Below are 14,904 nucleotides of genomic sequence, written 5' to 3'. Positions count from 1 at the left end.
GACTATATCATCAATTTGTCCAACAAACGAAGGTCATGACCTCGTCCCTTGCGTAAGTATGATTACCGTCATACGATTATCGTATATGAACAATGTCGTATTTGATGAAAAGTAGCTCGATTGGTTGCTGGTGTTTACATATTGAGCCCTAGTCTCTCGCCACTGTGTACAATTTCCCCTATCCAAGCTGCACAGGACATATAACTCCAGTCCGATGACGTCACCTATGGTTATGCCGCAAGCAATCCACAGCCCTTCCATGCTCAAGTGCGCCTGAATGAGTTAGTCAGGCAGGTCGCAACTCGGCTGGGCAAGAGCAAGCCTGCTGTCCACCCTAGCCACGTGCACGATGGAAGGAAGCGGGCTCAAAAGATAGCGGATTCTCCTCTGGTTTTAAGTCCTATCTTGCATCGCCCTAGCTTGCATGCTTCACACAGATCTGAAAGATGGGGGGGTGTTGCCTTGTTCGAGTAGTCGGGTGCTTCCACTTTGACGCCAGCCCACTTCTTGAGTCGGTATGAGACACGTTCGATGTACGTCCCCTCGTCCAGCTCCATGCTACCAAGACCCTTGCATCTCTTGCAGCGCTGGTTATATACGATGGCGCTGTAATACTGGTTGTCATGAGAGCCACGGATCTCAATGCCAACCATGCCGCTGCTCCAAACAGAACCCGCGGCGCAGTGGTCACAGGTGAACCTGGCTGTGACGTGCGTCTTGTACTGTCGCTGGGCCATCTCAAGTTTCTTGGAAAACCTTGGCGGAGGCACGAGCTCTAGGGACTCGTCGAGAACAGCTTGGTGCAGCTGGGGGAACGTGAATGATGTCGATGTGTTTGTGTTATCGATCAACACTTGGGAGACTCGCTGATTGGTCTTAGTATTCGCTGAACCCTTCCGATGGATCTTCGAGTCTTCCAAGTGTTTCTGGAGGGCCTCTGTGCTGACAAAGACCCGATCGCAACTTCGACATTTGGTTGACGCGTGCAGTTCGTGGGTGAATCTACCACGTGCCGCTTCCAGGCCGCCTTGGTCTTGAAGGGGCGGTCACAAGGTTCACAATGCGGCATTGCGAAGCAATCGTAGAGTAATTGAAGGTTGAATGAAGACGTTATGGACAAGAGCAACGTGTAGAATATTGTGCAGCAACAGATACCAAGATTGTAGAGAATTGAAAGTTGCAACATGACGAGCTCGAAAGGAAGAAATGGACAGAATGTGGTTTGTTTATATGTTCGTCGAGCCCACGATGCTCATTCGAGTCTCGCGTTTGCTTTCTATTTGGCTGTCGGGGCATGGATCAGTTCGGGTGAGACACGGAACGGAATCGATGCGCAAGGCCGACAATGATGCATATGCGGCCGTGACACGTCACCAAGGCTGTAAATGAACCAACCAATCGAACCACAGGCTCTCGGTTGGTTGATTTGCCAAATGTCGTGGTTCGGTTGGTTTATCTGGCAAACCACAGGCTCTTGGTTGGTTGGTTGTTGGGTTGGTTGTTTAGGTTAATGAAAATAGTGATCTTAATTAACATGCTGTTGATCATCGGCGTCAGCGCCTAGATGTTCTCGCAACCACCTGGTGGCTCTCTCGCGCGCTTCCTCGTATCCAGCTGCTTCCAGGCCCCTTCTTTGCACCTCTTCTGTTATTGACAGGAATATCGGATCAATATCGCGGATGATACCAGCCCTGTACCAAGATCGTAAGGTCATCGAGAATGCCACGATAGTAATGCCAAGACTGGAGCGCGAATCATCTAGCAGGCGACCAGCTGATGAGAATAACCTCTCATATTCCGCAGACATCGATTGGATCGTGAGGAAGTCCAACGCCATCCGCGAAAGTTTCGGGTATTGATGGCGATGTTTATGCCAATACTGGATCGGATCGTTGACGTCGAAGTCACCTGGTTCTCTGTCGATAAAAGCCCATCTCTGGTATTCGTCTCGAGCCTCGTCGTCATTGAATTGTTCATCGTTCGCACGCTCGCGCTGTTGTTGAATGAAGGAAGTGAAGCTGTTAAGGCGAGGTGGGTGTGGAAGCTGACAAGCTTCTTCTTAAGCATCCAATCGGATGCGCTTCAAGGAGCTTTGCTCGAAGCAGCTCTGGGGAGCGCGGGCGCGGTCCTAAAGAAGTGGGCAGAGCCCTGTGAAGATGCAGCGCACTTCTCGGCAGGTATGCAGTTGTCACTGATGCCGTCATCGTCACTGCAAGGAACAGGGCAAGATGATTTTACACCCAGCGAAACCCCTACTGGTCGGGTGGTCCCCTTGCGGCCGGGGTCATATAGGGCCCCGTCGTTACCTCACTGGGGTGACGAGGGTGAGGTAGACCGCCTGCTGATCCCCAGCCATATTCTTTCTTTGTTCTTCACCGGTTTCACGTAGCGGCAACCAAAGAGGTTGTCCGACTGGCTGCGTAGCGGGGTGGCGGACAGTAAGCCAAAAAGAAAGGAAGTGTCTGGAATGCATACCTTACATGAAGTAGCGCACTACCTGACTGGTCTAACCGCATGCATGACGTGGTCTGGCTGCCGTAGTGTGGGATCTAGGTCGGAGGCTCCACATCGACGCGGCTTGCCGCCCGGGTCAATGTTGTTGTTGTTGTATTGTTTAACGTCTAGGGAGCGGCATGGCCGCTTCAACCTCCTAAAGGGTATGGGACGTGCTTCCTATCCGGCTATATGCATACACAATAACCGTAATATCCAAGTCGACAGGGACCTGGACCAGAGGAGCATCTTGTGCATCTTGGCTGACTTCTATAGGTTTCATCACGCTCCGTTTCGTGTCTCCGCCTCGCCCTCCGGTGATAAGCCTTCCGGGCGTCGTACAACTACGACATTTTCGTTCCGCCTCCCTTCGCGCACCTCAGTTTTTCCTTCCTCCCCAGCCTAAATCGCCGGTCCCCAAGTGACGGCATGTCCCACCGAGGCTTCGGAGCTCTCGTCTTTCTTGAAAGGGTGTATTGTCCCGACCGACAGGCTCTGCATCGCGTCGTTGTGATTCGGGTACGGTTGAGGTTGAGGGAAAGGGTTCGATGGATGGATGGATGATTCCAGGTGTCGGGGGTGTCTCGACAAGGTACGCGGAGCCTCGCCGTCGGCCCTCGTCCCGGGTTTGTGTATGACGGCTTCCTTCTAAGCACGCGAGCGCGCTGCCGTCAAATCTCGTCGTCGATATTTGACGTGCCGTATTGGCTGACCGGGCCCAGCTCAATGAAGCATATAGCGCTACAGTCACTAGCGAAACCTACGTCCTCTTGCCAACTCTTTGCTGAGCTTATGTTTTTAATCAAGTTTATTGTCCGTATGCAGCTATCTAGCTATGACAGACATTATGACAAACCTAGCCCTGATGAGGACTTACTCCTTTCAAGCCAGGAGAGTCCAAATCCCGAAATTCCATCGCTCAACTTGCTGTCCATGCACAGCCTGTTCGGTAAACTTAGCAAAAGGGAAGCTTTGTTTCCCGTAGAAACGAGAGCAAAGCTCCCCGTCCACGCATGGTAGTGAGTAGAACGCTGGTTATGAGAGGGAGCCCCATGAGCTGCCTCTGTAATTGCTGTCGCTGTCTGCTGAAGTGCCGGCAGTAGAGTAAGAGATGCGTTGTCGTCTGCCTCGTTCTGGCGCAATATCTACAGACGTCTGAGTCGGTTTTCCCTATGCGACGTAGGTAAGTTGTTATATGTCCGATGCCTGTACGTAGCTAGACATACGCGGATGCGACACTCCGAGGGAATCCAGAATAGTCGAAGGGCTTCATTGCAAACTTCGGTGGTTCTCTGGCCAGCAATCTGTACTGCTTCCCCAGACCGTGGGCGCGTCGGCCGTGGTCTTCATTCTGTTCTTCGAGGTCCCACAGCTGCTTACATCTTTCTTTCACTTTCTGGTGAATCTGGCTCTGTAGCCAGCTGAGAGATACGAGTTGGTCTTGCCGACCGTGTCGTGGAAGGGGCTTCTGGAGACCCTTCTTCGCTAGCTTGGTCGGCTATCTCGTTGCCCAGATCCCACAATGCGCCGGACACCAATGGAGCTGGACAGGATGTTGGAGGGATTCTGCAATGCTGTTCACTTGCCTGGCCAGATAGCTAGTTCCTTGCGTCTGGCGGAGCGCGACCTGGCTGTCGGTAAAGATGTAGCAGGGAGTGTTCCACGATCGGACAAGTTTTAGGACTTTGTGTATGCATGTGAACTCTGCGTCCGCAATCCGGAGGCCTGGCCCCAAATTCCACAAATAGCATTTGGCTGCTCTCGTGTGCGGAGTGAGGGAACAGAGGCCCGCTGCAGACCTCGTTGGATTCCCTCGGGCGTCGAAGGAGCCATCCGTGTAGATGATAGCTGCGTGCTGCGGGATCGTTCGGAGGAGTTCACGATGTCTCTTCGCTGCCTCCTCTTTCCCCACGCTGAGTATAACCGGGCGGAGAGATGCGCTATACCATGGCGGGAACCAAGATTGGTCTGTCCTCTCTATGTTCTGTGATTTAGAGAGACTTCTCAGTAAGAGAATGAGGGACTGGAGCTGTGTGGGGTAGGACGTTGGGGTTTGAGAAAGACCGTAGTTGCAGTTGTTCCCCAGAGCGGGTTGGTTTCGTGGTCCGTTGGTAAGGGCTTGCTTAACGGGATGGCTGTTAGATAGCTTGGTAAAGCGGAGTGCATACTGGTATGCGAGTTTCATGTGCCTGCATTCCGGCGGGAGGAGGGCAGCTTCGACCTCCAGTGCCTTGGTCGGCGACCTGGGGAAAGCTCCCGTGATCGTGGCCAGTGCTTGGTTTTGGAGCTTCTGGTACTGCTCCCACAGGGATTGGCAACCTCTTCGTCCGAACCAGAGCAGGGATCCATAGTCGGCCACCGAGCTTACACAGGCCACGTATAACTGGCGCAGGGCATTCAGCCCGAGCCCTCTTCGCTGGCGGGCGATGCGCTGGATGCCTTGGAGAGCTCCGTTGGCTAGGGTCAGTCGCTTTTCTACGTGGGTCCGAAACGTCAGCCCAGAATCGAACCAGATGCCGAGCCAGCGAACCGCAGGCTTGGGTATCACCTCGTCGTCTTGGATCGTTATGGTGTCCAGCAGAGGTTGTCTGCCGCGGTGGAAGTGGATCAGCTCTGTTTTGTCCACTTCGAAGGTCGCGCCCGCCTTATCGGCCTTGTCGAAGAGTAGTCTCAGTGCGTCTTGAAGCATCCGACAGTTCTTCTGCGCCGACGTCGAGCTTGCTGCGAGGGCGAAGTCGTCCATGTACGACAGCTGCAGCGTGCCATTCTGTGCGGTGACCAAGCGGACATACAACAAGAAGAGGATCGGGGAAACAGGGGAACCCTGTGGCAGCCCCGAAACTGCGCAGGATTCGGAAAGCTGGCCGTTGAATAGCAGTTTGATTTCGCGCCCGCAGAGAAAGTGGGTGACCCAGCGGATGAGCTCGTCGGGCAGATGGAGCTTCTGGAGGATCTGGATCAGCTTGTCTGGTTGGACCAAGTCGAATGCTCCCAGTATGTCGAGGAAGATCACGGTGGTGATCTTCTTTTCCTGGCGGTGCCGCTCAATATAGTGTTGTAAGAGTAGGGCAGCATCTATGGCCGAACGCTGTTTCCTGCCACCGATCTGCGAGCTCTCTAGAAGGTCCGGCTCGACGTTGCCAAGTACGCCAGCCGATTGGCAAAAAGCTTTTCGAGGAGTTTGCTTAGACAAGGAAGGAGCGAGATGGGCCGGTAGGCCTTTGGTCTGGAATAGTCGGGCTTGTTGCGCTTCGGTAAGACGACCCCGATCGCGGTCTTCCACGCTGCAGGGTGGTAGCCGCTGTGGAACAAGGCTTTGTAGGCTTTATAAAACACGTCCGGGATGGCCGCGTGCGCTTCGCGGATGATCCGCCAGTTGATGCGATCCTCCCCTGGGGCTGTGTCCTTCTGCGGAATAGCCTTTCCAATCTCGATCGCTGCTAGGGTAGGCCATTGCCAATCGCCTTTGCTGTTAGATCGAGCCCGACTTCTGGGGCCGATGGGTGATGGAGGAGGAAGTGGAGGAAGTGGAGGTAGTGTTGGTGACGATGGAGGGTGACCCGACTGCTGTGTTCCCTTGAACAGGGTGGAGACTAGGGCCTCGCATTTTCCCGAGAACGAGTTGACGATCTCTTCTTTCCCGCTCACCTCGTAACGTAGGGCGGGTATGAATGGGTCTGTTCTTGGTTTGGTGTAACTGTACGCAGTGAATATTTCCTTCCCACTGGCCTCCGCCAGAAACGTAAACCAGTGGTCTGTTTTTGCCCGGTCGATAGCCTGGAAGTAGCTGTTCCTCGCCTCCTTGCAGGCTGTTTCCGTCTCCCGGCTTGGGGTTCTTTTGTATCGTCGGAAGGCTCGATGATAACGCATCCGCTGGACGGTCAGGTCTGGGCACCACCAGGCTTTGGACCTGTCGCATGGTCGCTTCACTGGGATCGATTCGTTTGTGGCTACTTCGATGGCCCGTTGAAGCGATAAAGCGACGCTCTCGAAGTCGCCTCGATCGGCTGCAGCGTCTATGGTGGACTCAAGAGAGACAGCAACCTCCCTGAGTTGTCTCCGGAACCTTTCCCAGTCGGCCTTTTTGGTGCAGAACTGGGGTGGAAGCGGTCTTGCTCCCTGGTATGCTGGGAGGAACGCTCGGAGGCTGACGGCCTCGTGGTCGGATCCTGTCCCTGGAGGGTACGACCAGTCCTGCCAATGGAGGCTCCGGAAGCCGATGGAGAAGGCCAGGTCTATTACCGATGTTTTCCTGGAGTTGGGCCGATGAAATGTCCCACCCTGCGACTCTATAGTAGCATGATCGATGAGTAGCGTGGCCTGGGCCGCGTGGAGGTAGCTTGTAAGACGCTCAGAGAGAGGTGAGCTCCGAGCCAAAGGGTTCCACCACGGGTGGTGGAGGTTGAGATCGCCTACGATTAGTGCAGGCGTGATTGGTGGGTTGAGGTCGAGAAATCTCTGCACGGTAAAGGATCCCTTCTCATCTGTCTGGTTGTAGATGTTCACGATGTAGAAGTTCTCATATGGGCGTGATCACCTCCATGACCTGCATGTAGGGATCGGAAACGAGGTCGAACCTGGGGTTCACTTCAAAGGGAAAGGACTTTCGGATGTAAGTCATGACTCTGGGGCGATTCTGTATGTTAGAAAGGTCCGTGGACTCTTGTGGTAAGAGCGGTCGGAACGACGGGTGGGAGATACAGCTGTACAAGCCGCTTCCCTGAGGACCCTTGTCCTGGAAGAGGTAGGGCTCCTGAAGGCAGAGGATGTGCGATTGGCGCTCCAGGGCGATCTGGAATAGGGACTGCAAACTATGACGCCCTCGATTTAGGTTGTGTTGGACCAGCGATATCGCCTCTAGCATAGCGCTTTGTACATTTCGCACTTCTTTTTGTCAAAGGCCGTGTGGCCAGTCTGGTTGCAGTTGGCGCATTTTGCAGGCGCGTGAGTGCAAGGAACCTTGCTGTTGCAGTCCTTGCAGCTGTGCTCCTTGGTCGGATATTTCCCAGCGCAGTAGCCGCAGATGTACCTTCTTCTACAGAGCACGGGGTCGTGTCCCAGCTTTAAGCATCTGCGGCATTGTGTCTTTGGCGTGAATGACTTGAAGCGGACGACCTGGAGGTGTTGGCCTTGGATCCAGATTCCGTGCTTTAGACAGTTGGCTCTGTCCCCTTCTTGGGTGGCAAATACCATGGACGAGTGGGCTTTGCCTTCCGATTTGGACAGCCACCGGGCGTTCCCTTGGATTTCGATGTCGTTGAACCGCTTTACCTCCTCGGCGAAGGAGGTCGGACTGAGCGATGTCGGGACGAAGTGGCAAGGCTGCAAATCAACCAATCAATCCAACCACCTAACGGTGGTTGATTGATTGGCTGATTTCAACCACTCGGCGCTGGTTGATTGATCAATCAGAGGGTGTTGGTTGATTGGTTGACTGATTGATTGATACTGGTTGACGATCTCGTGATAATTTTTGGTGTTTCGTGTAACTTATACATCGTCCTGCTCTGGATCGCTCGATAATAACCACCTAGTTGCCCTTGATCCTGCCTGATCTATCGTGAGATTCTCGACCTCCCTTTGCTCCAGCTCTTCTGTTATCGATAGGAATACAGTATCAACATTCTGGATTATTCCAGCTCGATACCAAGACCTCAGTGTCATTGACATGTCCACGATATCCATATCAAGACTAGACCGAGCGTGAGTGAGTAGGCGACCGGTCGAGGAGAACAATCTCTCGCATTCGGCAGACATCGACTGGATCGTAAGGAAATCGAGGGCCATTCGCGAGAGCCTAGGGTATCGGTCACGATGGGTGTGCCAGTATTGGATCGGATCGGCGTCGGTATCTGCTGGATCAATGCTCTGTTGGTACCAATGTAAGTATTCGTTATCGCGATCGTCGTTGCTGGGGCGCCGTTCAGTTGCTTGCTCGCGTTGCTGTTGCAGGAAGGAGGTGAAGCTATTCACACATAAGATCGGCTGGTGTATCGCTGGCGTATTAGGCCGAGGGTTCGTGATATCCAGGTCCCTATACTCCTTGTTCCATATACCTCGAATCTGATCCTTCGCATCGTGTATCCATTCAGGGTGCGCTGGCCAAAGATACTCGAGGGTTCTCCATCGTTGACCTGGATGGAACACGTGTGCGGCGTAGTATATCGGTGTGTGGTGTAAGAGGGCGTAGTAGTCATTGATCTTTGACCAAGCGGCGTTGATCCCGATGGCGTATTCTCTCGGATCAGGGTACAATCTCGACTCTTCCTTATATTTCTCCAGCTTCTGAAGGATGAATTCAAAGCCTGATAAGTAGTGGTAGATGTGACCGTATGAGCCCTCAAAGCCACCTGATCGATGCCGTATTTGACCATCGCCTTCCAATTGGATAAGGCAATCCTCAAAGTCCTTTAATATCACGGCGATCCGAGAGAGAGCAGACCAATCGGCAGAGCTCAATTCGTTACATTCTTGAAGGAAAACAGGTATGTTACTCGAGGCGTGTTGCCGAATCTCACCAGTCACAGGCGACCGGTTCTCATCGGCCCATTGTTGATAAAATCGAACACGCGTTATCTCGATGTATTGGCGTAGTTTGATCCCTCGCTTGATCATATGATAGGTTCCTAACCAGCGCGTCTGGTTATCCTTGACGAGCTGCATTGGCTTCTTTCGATGGTCGGCAGGGTTATTAGAATCGGCGTAATCGTTCTTTTGGACAGTCAGGAATATATCGTTGAGACGGTCGCTTTGATCGATCGCGATCATAAGGATACGGAGCTTGCCAACAGGCCCTTGCTGGCGCCACTCCTCGTACTTGGCGTTGGTTAAGATATCAATATCATCAGAGTCATCGAAGGTGCGAATGTCATCTGTTGTTGATCCTTTAGGATCAAGCAGAGCCTTAGCAGCGAGGTTCAGAATGTGGCCGAAACAGCGACCTCGGCGACGGCGTCCATCAAATCTATACGCGTTGCCGATAAAATCCATTGCCGTATCCATGTTGGAGGCGTTATCGAGAGTGAAATATCCTACTTTGTTGCCAATGTTGTACGAGTCGATAAGCTTTATTATTGCGGCGCCGACGAGGTCGCCTGTATGACTACCTGAGACTTCCGGCATACCAAGTACGATCTTTCGCGGTTGGTTTGTGAGCTTATCGCGAAAGAAACAAGTTAATCCATATACGTTATGTCTGTTCCTGACCTCCAACCATCGAACGCGAAGTGTATTTGACCAGGGGCGTTTTGTAGTACGGTAATAACAGTTTGGTGATGGCGCTTAAACTCCTGGATAACTCGCGATCGAAGTGTAGTACGTGACATAATTGCTTGTTGAGCCTGAACTTGGGGGTTAAGGTAGTTACAGACGGCGTGAAATCCAGGCGAATCAACACTGCGGAAGGGTAAGGATTCGTCGACGATCCATTTAACAATAAGGCGTTGAAAGTATGCCTTATCGAAGGAACTTTGTATCTTATGTATGATCCTTACATCGTCGGCGTTATTAGCGTTCAGGTTGGTTAGGAAGGATGTTAAGTCCCGGCGCTGGGAGGATTTGGTGCGATCTGAGAGCTCGTTCCTTGACTTCGTAACACTGCCAAGAGGCGCCTTGATATTATGTTTCGTGTATAAATGGTTCATCGGGTTCGAAGTGTTTTGATAAATGAAAGAGACGCTGGTCGGTGGTTGTTTTATTGCGCAGATCTTACAGATCCAACACCTCTTCTTGTCTTTAATAAAATCGAGGCCAAACCTCCAGACCCAGGCAGTTCGGCACCCAGGCGTATCTGGAGGTAACCATGGGCCGCAACGCTTAATAAACGCGTGTAATTGTTGTTCGGTCCAGGTAGGAGGCTCGACAGTATCGGCAAATCGGTAATTGGGCATCGCGACGGCGGCGTGGGTGGTGAATCTGATAAAACAGTCAATCGGTAGAGTTGCCGAAGATCGCGCAAGCTTAACATGTTGTTTACTACCTAAAACGCGTTAGAAAGTTAACCATTCCACTAATACGGTCTTCTAACTTACTAGCTTTAGACTACGGTGCTCGATCCGGCTTCCCCGACCCCTGCTAGCTCCAAGCAAAACACCAAAAAGGATCGTGAGATATGTAAATAGAAGGCCTCATTTCGAGCCCAAAATCGTGGAAATATCGAGAGAAACGTCAACCAGAATCAATCAATCCAACTAAACCAGCACCCTTTGATTGATTGATTGAGTTATTTCCAGGGACGTGATTGATTGATTGATCAGAGGGTGTTGGTTGATTGATTGACTGATTGATTGATACTGGTTGATTGATTTGCAGCCTTGCGAAGTGGGCCACCAGTTTAGGCCAGGTTTCTGGCTTTTCGGCTGCCGTGATCGACCAGCCCTGGAAGACATCTTGCCATCTCTGCTGCTCTTGCAGCAGTTGCGAGGCCGTGAGAGAGAGCGAGGTCAGGACGACATTCCCTTTCGGGGAGGCGTGTACGCCCTTGATTGCATTACACTGGAGTTTGGCGTTGATCCGGTCCCGAATCTGGACGGGGTCGAATTGAGGAAGTTCTTGATCTTTGTCTTTGAGAAGAACAAGAGTATGCTCCTTTCGGTCGTCTGCTTTCTGTTGTCCAGGTGCAGAGGCACGCTGGGGTCTGGGTGTCACTGGGTCCTTCACTGTTGTAGCTTGACCCTTTCCGAGGGCTTCGCTGTATGTATGTCCTTTTGGGGTGGAGTCGATTGGCTTTGTGGTCAGGGTCAGCAGCTCCTTTAGCTCGTGTACCTCCTTTCGGAGGCTGACAAGTTCTTGGAGCGCGTTGCAGCAGTCGGGTGTTCTGTTGGGGTTTTGTGGGTCCTGGGTCGGCGTCTTGTCTGTGGCTAGTGCTTCCAAGTTCTGGGTCGCCGCGGTGTAATCAAAGCCAGAGTAGGACTCCCTGGCCTCTTGTACGAGCCGGAGGGCTTCTTGGAGCAGATGGCATGCTTTGGCCTTCTGTTCGGCGGGTCTGTCTTCGATCGGGATCTTTCTGGGCGGTTCTGTGGGGTTAGGTGTGGGCACGTTGCCACAGTCCGCACGGACGACAATGGTCGGGCCTTCGTCTATTAAAGGGACCGGTGTTGGTGACCGCGTACTCCTTCTTGGAGTTGTCGGCCACGGTGACAACCGAGCAGCTCTGTTACGAACTGGCGGCATCACCGTCGCTGGTGAGGCTGGAAAGCGCCCGTGATAGTGGTAGGAATTACTGTATTAGGAAGGTGCCTTCGATACAAAAGAATAAAAAGAAGTTGCAGTCAGAGCTTGTAACAGCAACAAATGCCATGATTAACTTCTTATCCGACATAACGACGTGATTGAAGGGCACAAAAAAGACGATTATCCGTATCACGCTGGCAATGCGCCGCAGAACATACGCCAACGACCGACGACCGAGACTGGCAAAAGAATCCCCCTGCAACCCGGAATACTTAGCTTCCAAAAAGAGTGTTTCGCTTAGTAGAGCCCTACGCCGCTTTGTCTGCGTTGGGAACTCTTTAATCAAGCCCGAGGCAACATTCGCGAGGTCCTCAAACGATCGAGCCAGCAATAGACTAGACGGCAGCAAGTTAGTAGTCTCAACTTGGACATTCTTCCTTAGATGGTCGTGGCTGCGGTTGACTAGATCAGTATCATCCACCTGTTATGAGTCTGAGAGGTGCGACAATTCTGTCTTCCTATTAGTCTCCTGAGATGCAAGAATGAAAGCAGCCCTTTTCTGCTCCTCGCCATTTCTGGGCCCCCAGGAATACTGCCTCAGCCAGCCTCTGTCAACGTGGCAGTGGAGGCGAAAGTGGCGAAGTGAGGTGGGAGGCTAATAGGGGTAGAGTTGACCAATATATGGGCAATCGTGATTATTAGAAGAAGACCCATGCAAGCTACCGACGTTTCCTTAACATAGCCACAACCATGGACAGCATGACAAACCAATCGTGGCATTATGAGAAGCCTCCAGAGGAAGTAGGCAGCCAAATATAATGAGGAATATCTATATAAAGAGAGCGACATAGAGTCCTCAGCCTCCTCATACCTCATTCCTCACACTTCACTACCTGCCTCAACTATTTCTAAACTATAACAAGTCTGCTGGAACAACCGAATTTCACCTAGCTACGCAATCTGCCAATAACATCCAGAGACCTTAAATGTCTTCCAAATATATGATTCGGATTCGGATTTCCATCTTCTTCCTCACTCTCCTCTCGCTAGCCATTGCAATTCTCAACTCGGCCCAAGCACGTTTCGCAGTCATTTTACGAGACCGAGCTCGGTCCGACTATGCCAACACTACGGCTGCTATTCTAGACAATAAATTTCTGTCCTTGCAAAGCAACATTCTCATTGATACAATCATTACGGCACTCGCCATGGCTGCGTTTGCTATTTACGGCGCCGTGATAGTGGCTCGCCCGAGGTGGCTACACGAACACGAAAGCGTCTTACCTACGTACGCGACCTCTCAGGTAGCCCTGGCCTTCGTCATGATCGTGACCGGGGCTACCTTGCCGACCAAGTCCAGGGACTCCAGCCGTCCTTCAAAAGGGTCAGTGCTAACGACGTTGTCCCGTATTACTCCATGATGTACTACAGAGGCGTCGCTCAGGCGGGTTACGGGTCGGTTCTGATCCTCTTTGCTATCACTGTGGCTGTCTTCTGCTTTGTATCTGCTCATTACGAGGCGAAGCAAGAAAGGGTTGAAGAAGCAGCAAGAGAGGCAGCAGAGGCCGACAACCGCGGGAGGGAATCATCCCGGGTTTAAGTTGTGCTGAATAAAGGACTGGATGTTGTGGGGTTAAGAGAGCGAAAAAATAGGGCCGTACGAGAATACCGGTGTTCACGGCTTCCTCTTGCTGCCCCTCCTCCTCGACGTCGGAAAGGACATTATCAATCAAATCAGTCTCGATGTTGGACACAGCGGTGCGTTTTCTTTTCGAATATCGAATTGTAGGGGAAGTTTGAGTCGCTAGTAAGGGTTCAAGGGGTTTATTCAACGGACTTGATCCTGCTACATACGAGTATTCTAAACCTAAGGAAAGAAAGAAAAGGAAGCCCGTTCCGGGCTCCGGCTATGCTTGTGTAGAAATAGCTTCATGATGGTCAGGGCCTCTTGGCTTGTGCGTATCGATAGTTGGCCGAGGATGCCGAGGCCTTCACCCGGGCCATAGCCCGTGACACTTTAGCTCGCGTTTCTCTGCTGTTGGGAGACAATAGTTGTTGAAATTGGGTTTCTCTTGGCATGGGAATCATCCCATGTTTGACTCGTTTGCTCATGGCAGCACTTTCTTCTTTCGCAACCTTCGATGTCTCGCTGCACTATCAATGGAAGCCTCCTCCTCCGAGCTCTCGTCGAAGACCGTGACGGGCCGCTTTCGCTTGGGTGGCTTGTTGTTGTTGCCAGCCTTGCGCGGTGATCCCTTCCGCCGGACAATGGTATCATCGCTATCCGACAAGGAAAAGTCTAGGTTGGTTCTCTGCTCCAGCGAGGATTCCGATACCTGATGGTGCTGTGAGCTCAAGGTCAACTTGCTGGCCTTGAGACGAAGGCCCCTCGGATTCGAGGCCAGTCTCTCCTTCTCCTCCTTCCTGAGCAGCTCGGTTTCGCGCCATTTCTGGAGCAGGGACTCAGCAATGCTCTGCGAGTTGCCCAGCTTCCTCCGGCGCAGAGGCGTGGGTTTTGCCATCGAGCACGGAGCTGAGGCCTCTACATTCACATGCCTTGTCGGCGGCGATTGCGATGGTGTATTCCATTTGTTGACTGCATTTGGAGAAATAACCCTCTTCGTTGGCGACATGATTTTGGAGGGGACCCGTTTAGGGGCCAAGAAGTTCAATGATGGAAAGTTTTTGTCGTCGCTGCTAAATTTGTACAATGCTGTCCTCGACGTAATGATGGGGTGTGACTTTGGGGTATGTTGGCCCAGTACCCAGTAGTGCGATATGGCAGTGGGGCTTAGGCTGTCTATTCAGTAGGGGGAACCCGAGCTCCAGCCGTAGCAGGCAAATACGCGAAACAGCCGTATACCTAGTCACGCCTGCGAACGGGCTCCAAATCTGTTCGTTTTGCCGTGTGTAAGCGGAACGGGGGAACATCAGGCTCTGGTTCCATTTGAAATCGGCGCACTTCGGGAAGGTCGGGCGACCAAAACGGTAGTTTCGGCCTCCAGTATCCTTTCTGCATACTACACGATGGGAATTGGAGGACCCGACGTGCCTCGTGTGAGTCAACACTACCAACAACGGGACGCGGCAGTACTCACCCCGGTTCTGTCCCCCTCCTTTGGACCGGCGGCGCCATCAGCAGCTCTGTATCCTGAGGTCTACATCTGCCCTACCGCAGCTTAACCGGTTCAGACTATACATTAGAAAAGATACTGTAAGGGTTCAAGGGGTTTCTTCAAG

General features: G+C 52.3%; 5 protein-coding genes across 5 annotated transcripts; 1 reads left to right on the top strand and 4 right to left on the bottom strand.

Annotated features, from left to right (window-relative positions):
• Positions 1-365: 365 nt before the first annotated feature.
• On the bottom strand, positions 366-2,356 carry PG994_015232 (uncharacterized protein; the record flags this gene model as incomplete). Its single annotated transcript, XM_066866639.1, has 3 exons — positions 366-866; positions 1,535-2,018; positions 2,307-2,356. The coding sequence occupies 3 exons, from the start codon at positions 2,354-2,356 to the stop codon at positions 366-368; spliced, it is 1,035 nt and encodes a 344-aa protein (XP_066707553.1).
• A 4,656-nt stretch (positions 2,357-7,012) lies between these two features.
• On the bottom strand, positions 7,013-7,357 carry PG994_015231 (uncharacterized protein; the record flags this gene model as incomplete). Its single annotated transcript, XM_066866638.1, has 1 exon — positions 7,013-7,357. The coding sequence occupies one exon, from the start codon at positions 7,355-7,357 to the stop codon at positions 7,013-7,015; it is 345 nt and encodes a 114-aa protein (XP_066707552.1).
• Positions 7,358-10,659: 3,302 nt separating this feature from the next.
• On the bottom strand, positions 10,660-11,664 carry PG994_015230 (uncharacterized protein; the record flags this gene model as incomplete). The annotated part of the gene is made up of 1 exon (XM_066866637.1): positions 10,660-11,664. The coding sequence occupies one exon, from the start codon at positions 11,662-11,664 to the stop codon at positions 10,660-10,662; it is 1,005 nt and encodes a 334-aa protein (XP_066707551.1).
• Positions 11,665-12,872: 1,208 nt separating this feature from the next.
• Positions 12,873-13,264, top strand: PG994_015229 (uncharacterized protein; the record flags this gene model as incomplete). The annotated part of the gene is made up of 2 exons (XM_066866636.1): positions 12,873-13,048; positions 13,096-13,264. 2 exons carry the CDS (start codon positions 12,873-12,875, stop codon positions 13,262-13,264), a joined length of 345 nt encoding a protein of 114 aa, XP_066707550.1.
• A 508-nt stretch (positions 13,265-13,772) lies between these two features.
• PG994_015228 (uncharacterized protein) lies at positions 13,773-14,186 on the bottom strand (the record flags this gene model as incomplete). Its single annotated transcript, XM_066866635.1, has 1 exon — positions 13,773-14,186. One exon carries the CDS (start codon positions 14,184-14,186, stop codon positions 13,773-13,775), a length of 414 nt encoding a protein of 137 aa, XP_066707549.1.
• Positions 14,187-14,904: the final 718 nt, after the last annotated feature.

Source organism: Apiospora phragmitis (assembly GCF_038363925.1).
Source record: "Apiospora phragmitis strain CBS 135458 chromosome Unknown utg000016l:1.0-887042.0:1.0-888152.0, whole genome shotgun sequence".
NCBI classification, from domain to species: domain Eukaryota; kingdom Fungi; phylum Ascomycota; class Sordariomycetes; order Amphisphaeriales; family Apiosporaceae; genus Apiospora; species Apiospora phragmitis.
The sequence above is the reverse complement of the archived record's forward strand: the minus strand, read 5'-3'. Positions and strand labels throughout refer to the sequence as shown.